Source organism: Ruditapes philippinarum, unplaced genomic scaffold, assembly GCF_026571515.1.
Source record: "Ruditapes philippinarum isolate M1 unplaced genomic scaffold, ASM2657151v2 ctg2059_1_1_1_1, whole genome shotgun sequence".
In the NCBI taxonomy this organism is placed as follows: domain Eukaryota; kingdom Metazoa; phylum Mollusca; class Bivalvia; order Venerida; family Veneridae; genus Ruditapes; species Ruditapes philippinarum.
This window is the reverse complement of record NW_026861493.1, coordinates 1,680-14,086: the sequence shown is the minus strand read 5'-3', so window position 1 is coordinate 14,086 and position 12,407 is coordinate 1,680. Positions and strand designations below refer to the sequence as shown.

General features: G+C 34.0%; 1 protein-coding gene and 1 pseudogene across 1 annotated transcript; both read left to right on the top strand.

The window, feature by feature from the left end:
* Nucleotides 1–2,616: 2,616 nt before the first annotated feature.
* On the top strand, nucleotides 2,617–8,907 carry LOC132715817 (transmembrane protein 26-like; annotated as a pseudogene).
* LOC132715822 (transmembrane protein 26-like) lies at nucleotides 7,131–8,772 on the top strand (the record flags this gene model as incomplete). Its single annotated transcript, XM_060698899.1, has 2 exons — nucleotides 7,131–7,205; nucleotides 8,270–8,772. Coding segments are annotated over exons 1-2 (578 nt in total), but the record flags the coding sequence as incomplete, so codon positions are not given.
* Nucleotides 8,908–12,407: the final 3,500 nt, after the last annotated feature.

The following is a 12,407-nucleotide window of genomic DNA, read 5'->3' as shown; positions in this document are numbered from 1 at the left end:
GCTCTGGTGTGCTATAAAGGTATAAAGAGCTGTGGATAGATATGATTGTAATAATAATGACTTCCTTAGTGTAACACAGATCTTAAATAATATTGGTTGGTCCACCATAGAAAACCACAGACTTTAATAATCCCTTATATTCCTTCACAAACTACAGAATACTCTCGTCTATATCGGGCACAACCACCTCGTACCAACTAGATACTCCCAAGCCCCATTGGTTTAAACATTTCTATTTTAAATAGATCCATTGCGGAACAAGTTCTTGCAACTTTCGAGTCCGCTTTCTGGAACCAACAAGTTCTGGTGTCATATGGAGATACATGGTCGTGACCCGATTAGGGCTCCCTAGGTTGAGAGACCCACACCTCAACAACTAAGGCAACGCTCCCTCCCAAGTCCCTTACACAGTATCATTTTAACTCCTACTTCTCTAGATAGAACTATAATGTATTGGAATACCAGTCAAATCCAGTCCCAGCCTAATTATCTTTAAAGATAGGTTGGTGACATCTTCTGTCTAGTCCTCCTCTAGATGTTTATTTTACCCTGAACACTTTAATTTGTAGTTTTATACACAAACTGATTAACTCCAAGGTATAACATTTAGGATGGTTTGCTTGGCATTGTCATAATTTTATTTCTAATCTCGGAGCCTCAGCTTCTGAAATCCCTCCATCGTATGGAACTGTACTTTTTTATTTATAATGTTCTTTTTCAATTCCGAGGAGACAGAGCGGTTTACGGGAAGAGCACCGAATGTCATCGGCTCGAATCCCTCAAGGGATGAGATACTTTTTTTATTCCTCAAATCTACACTGGCGCGATTTCATATTCTGGTAAAGAAACTAGGGTGACCTAAAATGCTATGTTTAGATTCTATTAAAAGTTTTAAAAAAATCATTATATTTCTAAAAATGGCAATTACACGTAATTGGAATTATTCAATATAAAACATCATATCATCGTACCTTAAGCAAATTGTTCCCTGAAAGAACTGAACTGACAAAAAAATATCTGTTCTGTTTATTAAACTAATGTTTTGTATCCAATGAACTATGAATTACAATACCTAAAAATAAAAATAAAAAGTTGGTTTAGCTGAGTTTTTTTTCCGACTACTTGGGTATTACGCCAGGATATGGAATTCTCAAATTTTCTTTAACCGGACGAGTTATGAAGCATATATACAAGGGGTGATTTAGATGCTTGATCTGTCAACCAAGAGCTCTCGGTTCCTTATTTTATAGAAGCTATGTTTACTAATATTGGGTCTTAAACTAATAAAGTTAACTAATTACTTTCTTCACAGCTGAGCTAGATTAAACAGGTTGAAAATGCAATATCGTACAAAACGCTTTAGTTACACTTTATGCCCTTTCCGTACCTTTTTGTGATGTAAATGAAAGAAATTGTGTTTAAGTGTTTGATAAAAAGAAACATTCTGTGTCATCGGAGTACATCGTCATGGTTTCATGCTTAACTATAAAATAACTGGAACGTCTTAACAAGCAAAATACAGGCTTCAGTTCATCGCTTTCTTTATGGCAAAACCTGTGTAGAGTGTAGAGACTTCTGTTTTCAAAGTCTCTCCCAAAAGAAGTGTTCATAATTTAAGAAAAAGAAGCGGTGATTCGAACTCGGGGCTCTGGCTAAATAGTCAAAAAGCGCTACGATAAGACTACTGGGCCTGCTTTTGGCAAAACTTGTACAGAGCATGGTTAAATTAAGCACTAATTGTTAACAAATGTACATTGTCAGAGCTAACACGAGCACTGTGAACATTTTTATATTAAAATTAAAAAACATTTTTTAACACAGCACATCTAAATTAAGCTTAAAATAACATTGTCTTCGCACAAGTGAATTAAACTTAAAAGAACATCCAAGCACGATTAAATAAGGCTTTCACAAGCATTGTAAACCTGGTTATACAGTGCGGTTTAAGGCACATTATCTCCCAGAAACGAGTAAGTGTTTCATTCTTTAGATAGGGCAAACATAATTATTTGAGAGCACGTCAGATGCAAATCAACTGAAAAACTAGTGCTGAATGTGAAATGATTTGTCATAAAAGAATTAAAGGTAGCAAAGTGTAAAGCAATTAGTATTTTGACTTCCATACAAAATACTTAATCGTCATAACTGTACTTATTGTCGAAAAGCAAAGTACGCAAAAGATGAGTAACTCTTTGGAGAAAAAAACTCCAAAAATAAAACGCATTTGCGAAAAAATAGTGTTTTGGGGGACATAACGGGTCTTTAAATGAAGTTTAAAAGAGCATTGTTTAAATTGTCACCTGTAATTATGTAATGAATATGAATATATTATACATGATGTAATGCAGATTCTCAGGAAATATATATTAAAGTGTACGACGGGACAACTGTCATCCAGTTTTTCTAAAAGTGTGAATCATTATTAATGAATTTCTAAAAAAAAACGTTTGTTAAATTTCTACATTTTTTGTCTATTATGTGAACAGGATGTTTTCATCACCATTATAGTATAACCAAAGTTTTAACATTGACGTTTTTTTTAGTTATTTTATTTTTAATCTTGTTTTTTGTATTGGTATGAAAAGGTTACTTTATGCTTGTGATGAAACTTGTTATAAAGTTTGACACTCCCATTAGTTTCTCTTCAATAGGATAATAATGATTCTTTCAGCTTCATTATGATGGAACATAAATTTCTAAAATGTTTCAAAATTGTTAATGCGATCAACAGTGCACGACATATTATATTTCATATTTTAAAATCTTTTCAGGACTGTTGATTGGGTAAAGCTCAAATATAACACATATAAAGTCGCGGTAATCCGGTTTACCTCGATTTAAGTGAAAACTTTCGAAATAAAAATAAAGTGATTTGAAATTAGGATATTTTACTTTTTAAAATGGATGAACAGTCATCAGAAAATAATAGAGACACTGGGAGTAACAGTTATGTTGTTACACAAATTGTCAATGAAGGTGAACATGCATGGTTACCGCAATCATACCGGCCTATTAGCAGACCTGTGAGTGAACGGTTACCGTACACTGTGCAATCATACCGGCCAATTAGCAGTCCTGTGAGTGAAAAGTTAGCGTACACTGTGCAATCATCCAGGCCAGCTAGCGTCTCTGCGAGTGAATGGTTACAGAACAATGTACCATCACCCAGGTTCATTGGTAGACCAGTCAGCAGCCAAACAGCTTATAATGTTATCAGAGAACCATTAACAACAAAAGATGGAGAATTTACAATCATGACTGAAGTTATTGATGATGATCAATTAGACGCATATCCATGGAATAATTATCACCTGAAATCTTCAAGTCTACCTCCAATGAAAGCTACACCAATTGCTCGTGCATATCCAGGAATACAACAGAGAGCTTTCGTGCGGCATGTTAACTCTTTTCAAAATGGTAGAATAAAGAAGCAATTTTTTGAGGAAACAGCAGATGATGGTGATGACAAAAAGTACACACGCGGCATGGCATTTTTGGAAGGTAAAAATGGCCCAATTGTACTCGCTTGCTTTGTACGATTTTTGCTGATTGCACATAATATACTAACGGTGTGGCGAGTCACAGATTCCTACGAAGATAACATGTACTGGCTGTTAGTGATTGCAAATTTCCTCCTGATACTAGAAGGCATGGTTGTTATCACCAGACGAGCAGGTTTAGAGTACTCGTGGTAAGAAACCAAGTGAGCCGCGTCATGAAAAACCAACATAATGGGTTTGCGACCAGCATGGATCCAGACCAGCCTGCGCATCCGCGCAGTCTGATCAGGATCCATGATGTTCGCTATCAGTTTCTCTACTTGTTATAGGGTTTTTAAGCGAACAGCATGGACCCTGATCAGACTGCGCGGATGCGCAGGCTGGTCTGGATACATGCTGGTCGCAAACCCGTTATGTTGGTTTTGTCATGACGAGTCTCAAGTAATTTAACATAAAATATCGATATTATATGTCAACTTAACTTGTATTTCCACTGTTGGTAATTCAGTAACATCGATTGTAGTAGACCATTAGATCTACCCAACATCTTTACTTTATCTTAGAGTTCAGCATTAATGCAACATTGCTATCGAATTAATCATGAAATCACTATGTTCATTTGAATCTGTTATATACAATCTGGTACGTACATGTAGCGCTTTCGGTCCGACCTCTCTCAAACCCTTTTTTTAACTTTTGTAACAAAATTTATAAGGATTGCAGACAAAATGAATTCTCGCTGCAAAAGTTGTTTATTGTGTTCGTTTACTACATGTACAATGATTTATGTTGACGCAGGTGGACTCCATGTTTCCTTATATACCTTGCCTCTACTATACCTGCTATATGGCTTCTGCAATTGAACCAATACGACCGTTTCAAGAATCCCAGCAAGTGGACAACAACTGTCACTCCTCTACCTGTAACCGCCACAAGCTCTACACCTGTTACGAACGTGACAGTTAATGGTACGGATGTGCCAATACAGAATACAACATTTGTCACAGACATGTTGAATTTTACCACGATTAATACAACTATTACAACAACACCAGTCCCTGATGAGGTAAATACATTTTAGACAGGAATTGTACACTCACATGTTATGATAATTATAGTACCATTATAATTACTGTACTTGAAAATACCGGTACATTGTACTTGCATTCTTTGAAGTGTCTCTTACTTAATGATTCGCCTAAATTTGATCAGAATTGCTAATATTTTATTTACAGCATGTCCGTACATATCTAGCTATATCTTTTACAATGACTGGTATTTTTCAGCTATATTTAATATGATTTTGATTATTCAAGGCCGTATTTTATATTCAAAATTTCATATTGTGTTTAAAAAAATACACCTTGTATGTGGTTTATATTTTTACTCGAAATACTCAATACCCGGTATATCATCACTCCTTACCATGCAACTTTACCATTTCTACCAAACAGTTTTATTTTAAGTACTTTAAAATGATTGTGTTTATTCACAGCCTGTATTCGGCACATTAAACAATGATGTATGGGTTATCATAGTTGAGGAATCGCTTGTATACCTGCTTGTCTTCAGTCGATGGCTGCTTCCACGTGGTGAAGTCTCGCGAGATTTCCTAGCCGATTTATTGCTAGAGTTCCTGGCTATTGCATCTGACATAATGGAATTGCTGGCAGTTTTCGACGAAGAAGATGTTCGAAGTAATTTGAAGCTTACCTACGTTATATTGGCTGTTGGTCAGCGAGTTTCATTCAGTTCATTCCTATATTTATGCAGAAGAAACGATTTCGTAGGGCACGTTCCCCGAATGTTGAGTTCCTAACAAGGCATTGTGGGGACAAGTTCATTGAGATTGTGGTAACATGTATGAGTATCTTCCTACAAGATTTACCTTTCCTTGTAGTGAGGTTATACATCATTATAGAGGTGAACCTGATTACATACAGTCTGATATTCTTCTTGTTGAAGAACATTGTAACTTTGATGTTATTGTTCTACAGGTTAGGTATTCTCTGCTACCGACTTCCGCACTGCAAAGGAAAACCCGCATAAATACAACCATAGTTATACAATGTTACCACATGTAATTATATATTACCATTAATAGAATGTAATTAAGTATTATACTGAAATTATATAGCTGTTCAATATAAACATGTAACTGTTGATCCAAATACCGCCATTTTATGCGCATGGGAATAGGTCATTCATCTGGATACGTTATGCTGTATTTGGTTTTTGTTTCCGGTTTGATTTAATTAAAGTAAAGTCGACAAAAAGTGACTCGACTACCCATTGTTATTGGTGAAGGAAGACCGCAGGTATCCGTCTGTTACAGCGGTCCCTGGTGGGATTTGAACATACAGGAGCGGTGATGGACAGATGATGAAAGTTAAGCCATCAACGTAAGCTAACAGGACAAAGAGGTCTCTGAACGATACAATGCATATTTCGTATGAATCTGCAGATTGGGTAAAACCTACATATAGCTGGACTGTTGATACTTGTACTGGAATAAAAAGTTTCTACAACAAACAATATTGAAGAAAGCTCCTGATACACTGATAATGGACAAGTGCATAAACAAAAATATTTTATTTCATCTGTATAGAGCAGAATTGTTTTTTTTTTATTTTGTATGGTATTACATTGTTATTCTAAAATATATATGTCTATATTTATAAATGAACTGATGTTTCGTTGTTTGTCGTCTGATGGTTTGAATAAAATCGTCAGATTTCTAATTCGTATATTGCAATGTTTACATTCCTCTTTCTTACGTACATTATATTTACGCGCATTTAATTTCGATACTTATATTTCACCATCTGCACGTCTTTCAAAATTCCCATACAAATTTGAATAAAAAGTATTCACGCTGTTTTCGTTGCATTGTAACACAACAGGTAGAGAGTTATTTTATACACCAAAATTGAGATAAATGGATATAAGTTTATATAAAAAAGAAAATATCAATCTTTATCAAGAGCTGAATCTTAACATACAATTATTAACATTTTTCTCTCCAAAAGCTTTTCAAAATTGTTTAGATATGCATTTATTTCTATTTGCCAGACAGCATTCTGTTTAGTCTATATTTGGGAACTTATTTATCATCATTTTAACTGAATGACAATGTAACTGTTTCCTTGCCTATAGTATAGATAGAATTACGTCTAATGACTGTCTGGAAATTTGATGAACCTATAATTGTCCTGTCTTATAATAACCAAGTAATTTGTTTGATAATTTAACCGTATGACGGACCTGTCACTTCTAGCTGTGTCTTTTTTTTACATAATGAATCACCCAATTTTTTTATAAAAGAAATGGTTTGTTATTTATGTGATGAGACAGTATAAACATTTACTTACTTCCGTTAAATGAGCTTCCGGTTTTAATGGGATATGACGTATATAGCATCCATACCTTTATGTAACATCTGTATGCATCCAACAACGAACTTTACATTTGTCCTCCGCACAGCACGGTGTCATTTTGGCGCCACAACCATGTTGGATATGTTCAGTTCGAACTACAGTAGCACTCAGTTTCATAATTTGTATATGTCCCCGTAGGCGAAACCAGTACTTTGGGTTAAATATTTTAAAGGAGTAAGATCAAAGTTTCCAAATGCCTGGTACATTATGTAATTTACTTGAAGAACAACTCTTCATATCCTGGGCATTTTGCGGAGTTTCATCATTGGTATATGTCCTTGTAAAGCGAGATTCGTAGTTTTAGGATGAACACATCTGCGGATGTTTCTAAATTTGTGTTTAAATGATGAATTCTGCCAATCGAACCAAGCCTGCAACATTTTCAATTTTGCCGTGTTTGGGTTTTCTTTAGGGATTCGTTTTTTTTTCTATTTTGTATTTCCAAGCAGTACAGTAAGCTGGTGTATAAAAGTTGTCTTAACGTCTCGTCATACCCTGATATAACACGACGTACCTTCATCATTATTTATTCACTCGCGTGTTTAGATTGAGTAGGTTGGAAGCTCCGAATGTCTGTATCATATTAGATACATGGCAAACCTCATGAGAACAACCATAAAGTTAGCACATACTAAACTAATTACTCTTTCCAAACATGTTCATTTTCTTTTCGATACAATATCAATAATTAAGAATATATGCTCATATGATATATACGGCAACCAAATAAACTTGAAAGGTCAATGACATGTAGATAAATCAAATTGCGATTTTTTGTGTTACATTTGTATATACAAAGGTGTATTGAAAACTCGGCTTTAGATATCGATAAAAATAAAAGGGGAGTAAAATTAATTGATTGATTCTTTAAGTTTTGTATCAGATATTTTATACCCGAATGTAATAAAATGAACATAAATTTTTGTAATTTAGAAAAACACTTACTTTTATAACATGTTATACACGTTTTAATTGATTTTTTTTATAAATAACTTTTGTATGATGAAAATATAAATATCAAATCAAATGATTCGCCTAAATTTGATCAGAATTGCTAATATTTTATTTACAGCATGTCCGTACATATCTAGCTATATCTTTTACAATGACTGGTATTTTTCAGCTATATTTAATATGATTTTGATTATTCAAGGCCGTATTTTATATTCAAAATTTCATATTGTGTTTAAAAAAATACACCTTGTATGTGGTTTATATTTTTACTCGAAATACTCAATACCCGGTATTTCATCACTCCTTACCATGCAACTTTACCATTTCTACCAAACAGTTTTATTTTAAGTACTTTAAAATGATTGTGTTTATTCACAGCCTGTATTCGGCACATTAAACAATGATGTATGGGTTATCATAGTTGAGGAATCGCTTGTATACCTGCTTGTCTTCAGTCGATGGCTGCTTCCACGTGGTGAAGTCTCGCGAGATTTCCTAGCCGATTTATTGCTAGAGTTCCTGGCTATTGCATCTGACATAATGGAATTGCTGGCAGTTTTCGACGAAGAAGATGTTCGAAGTAATTTGAAGCTTACCTACGTTATATTGGCTGTTTGGTCAGCGAGTTTCATTCAGTTCATTCCTATATTTATGCAGAAGAAACGATTTCGTAGGGCACGTTCCCCGAATGTTGAGTTCCTAACAAGGCATTGTGGGGACAAGTTCATTGAGATTGTGGTAACATGTATGAGTATCTTCCTACAAGATTTACCTTTCCTTGTAGTGAGGCTATACATCATTATAGAGGTGAACCTGATTACATACAGTCTGATATTCTTCTTGTTGAAGAACATTGTAACTTTGATGTTATTGTTCTACAGGTTAGGTATTCTCTGCTACCGACTTCCGCACTGCAAAGGAAAACCCGCATAAATACAACCATAGTTATACAATGCTACCACGTGTAATTATATATTACCATTAATAGAATGTAATAAAGTATTATACAGAAATTATATAGCTGTTCAATATAAACATGTATATAAATGTTGATCCAAATACCGCCATTTTATGCGCATGGTAATAGGTCATTCATCTGGATACGTTATGCTGTATTTGGTTTTTGTTTCCGGTTTGATTTAATTAAAGTAAAGTCGACTACCCATTGTTATTGGTGAAGGAAGACCGCAGGTATCCGTCTGTTACAGCGGTCCCTGGTGGGATTTGAACATAAAGGGCGGTGATGGGCAGATGATTAAAGTTAAGCCAACAACCTAAACTAACAGGACAAAGAGGTCTCTGAACGATACAATGCATATTTCGTATGAATCTGCAGATTGTGTAAAACCTAGTTGACACTTGTACTGGAATAAAAAGTTTCTACAACAAACAATATTGAAGAAAGCTCCTGATACACTGATAATGGACAAGTGCATAAACAAAAATATTTTGTTTCATCTGTATAGAGCAGAATTGTTTTTTATTTTGTATGATATTACATATTGTTATTCTAAAATATATATGTCTATATATATATTTATAAATGAACTGGATGTTTCGTTGTTTGTCGTCTGATGGTTTGAATAAAATCGTCAGATTTCTAAGTCGTATATTGTAACGTAAACTTACATTCCTCTTTCTTATATATATCACATTTACGCGCATTTAATTTCGATACTTATATTTCACCATCTGCACGTCTTTCAAAATTCCCATACAAATTTGAATAAAAAGTATTCACGCTGTTTTTCGTTGCATTGTAACACAACAGGTATAAAGTTATTTTATATACCAAAATTGAGATAAATGGATATATGTTTATATAATAAAAGAAAATATCAATCTTTATCAAGAGTTGAATCTTAGCATACAATAATTAACATTTCTCTGTCTAAAAGCTTTTCAAAATTCTTTTGATATGCATTTATTTCTATTTGCCAGGCATCATTCTGTTAATTTATCATCATTTTACCTGAATGACAATGTAACTGTTTCCTTGCCTATAGCATAGATAGAATTACGTCTAGTGACTGTCTGGAAATTTGATGAACCTATAATTGTCCTGTCTTATAATAACCTAGTAATTTGTTTTATAATTTAACCGTATGAAGGACCTGTCACTTCTAGCTGTTTTTTATTTACATAATGAATCACCCAATGTTTTTTTTTAAAAGAAATGGTTTGTTAACAGTATAGACGTTTACTTACTTCCGTTAATGAGGTTCCGGTTTTAATGGGATATGACGCATATAGCATCTATACCTTTATGTAACACCTGTATGCATCCAACCACGAGCATTCAAAAGAACTGTACGTCTGTCCCTCGCACTGCACGGTGTCATTTTGGCGCCACAACAGTGTTGGATATGTTCAATTCGAACTACAGTGGCACTCAGTTTCATCATTGTTATATGTCCCCGTAAGGCGAGACCTGTACTTTTTAGGAATAAGATCAAACGTTTCAAAATACCTGGTACATTATATAGTTTTCTTGATGAACATCTCTTCATATCCTGGGCATTTTGCGGAGTTTCATCATTTGTATGTAAAGCGAGACCAATAGTTTTAGGATGAACATATCTGCAGATGTTTCTAAATTCAAAATTTCATCATTTTCGTGTTTTAAATTCTGCTAAAGCCGGTGCTAGGGGCGTGAATGGTAGCTTGCACTTTTCAGCATCGTCTATAAACAGGCTCAATAGCACCGAGCCTGCAACATTTTCAATTTTGCTGAGTTTGGGTTTTCTTTAGGGATTTCAGTTTTTTTCTATTTTGATATTTGCAAGGAGTACAGGCAAGGTTTAGCTTATAATAGTTCACGTGTCGTCATACCATGATTTAACACGACGTACCTTCATGTATTATTCATTCATTCGCGTGTTTGGTTTGAGGTGGTTGGAAGCTCCGAATGTCTGTATACAAACCTCATGAAAACAACCATAAAGTTAGTACATACTTACCTAATTACTCTTTTCAAACATGTTCATTTTCTTTTCGATACAATATCCCACAATGAAGATTATTTGCTCATATGATATGCACCCTGAAAGGTCAATGGCTTGTAGTTAAATCGAATTGCGTGTTTTTTTGTTACATTTGTATATAAAAAAGTGTATTGAAAACTCGGCTATATCGATAATAATAAAAGGGGAGTAAAATTAACTGATTGATTCTAAAGTTTTGTATCAGATATTTTATACCCAAATATAATAAAATGAACATATTTTTTTGTAACTTAGAAAAACACTTACTTTTATATAACATATTATACACGTTTTAACTGATTTTTCTTATAAATTACTTTTGTATGATGAATATATAAATATCAAATCTGATAAATTTTATAGTTTTTCAACCCTTTAATTCACTCTTACAGATAAAAAGATGAATTCTTAAAACTGCACGCAACATGTCCGCTGTTGAGTGAGAGCGCCAGTTGGACTACAGTTACCATTATGATTGTATGATTTGATTAAATACATACATATGAATAATCTTAGAGCGGATGATCCCAATGTAATAGTTTAAGGCTACAAGCCAAAGTATGCGTGGTCAATTCCAACAATTTGATGAAAATAGTCTTTTGTATAATTACATTTGACTTTTCGTCATGTAGTGTTGAAGAAAAACATATTCATCATTTTGTCGTCTGCTGTGGTCTTCTCATGTTACATGTGCAATAAATTTTAAGAGAGTCATATCTTAGTTCAATGTGATTAAATATTACATGTTTCGTCACATCTTAAATAAAAGTAATACATGTATACTATATGTTCTTAATATTCGAGACCGAGAATAAATTTTCCTGGAAATTAAAGAGGACGGTTTGTTAATCGTTGTTATATATTTATGTCTTCATAAATATGATCTCAAAAATACACTCATTCCAAAAAGAAAATGTGCACTAGCCTTCTTGAAATTTCTGTATACTTCGAGCAAGATATTGGCAAATTTGGTTTTCGCAGAAAAAATGATTTACTTTGAATTGAAATTTTATAATTGTCAGAATTGTGGCTTAGTGTAAATGGCGGAAGGGCGGAAATAAAAGTTGCAGAATTGCGACTTATTAGCCTTACTGTTTGATAACGTGAGATGTGTGAAGTTGGCGGCCTAGCGGCCTGGCGGCCCGGCGGCGTGAAGTTAGCGGCCTGGCGGCCTAGCGGCGTGAAGTTGGCGGCCTAGCGGCCTGGCGGCCTAGCGGCCAAAAATTTTAATGTTGTAAAAATGTTTTTTTAACAATAAAACGGCATTTAATGAAGTTTTAAAGATAATTATTGTTATTTAAACGATATATCTAAAGAAAAAATCACTTTCAGAAATTATTTTAATTTTGTCATTTTTGTGAAGTTGGCGGCCCAGCGGCCTAGCGGCCTAGCGGCCCAAAATTTTTATGTTGTAAAAATGTTTTTTTAACAATAAAACGGCATTTAATGAAGTTTTAAAGATAATTATTGTTATTTAAACGATATATCTAAAGAAAAAATCACTTTCAGAAATTATTTTAATTTTGTCATTT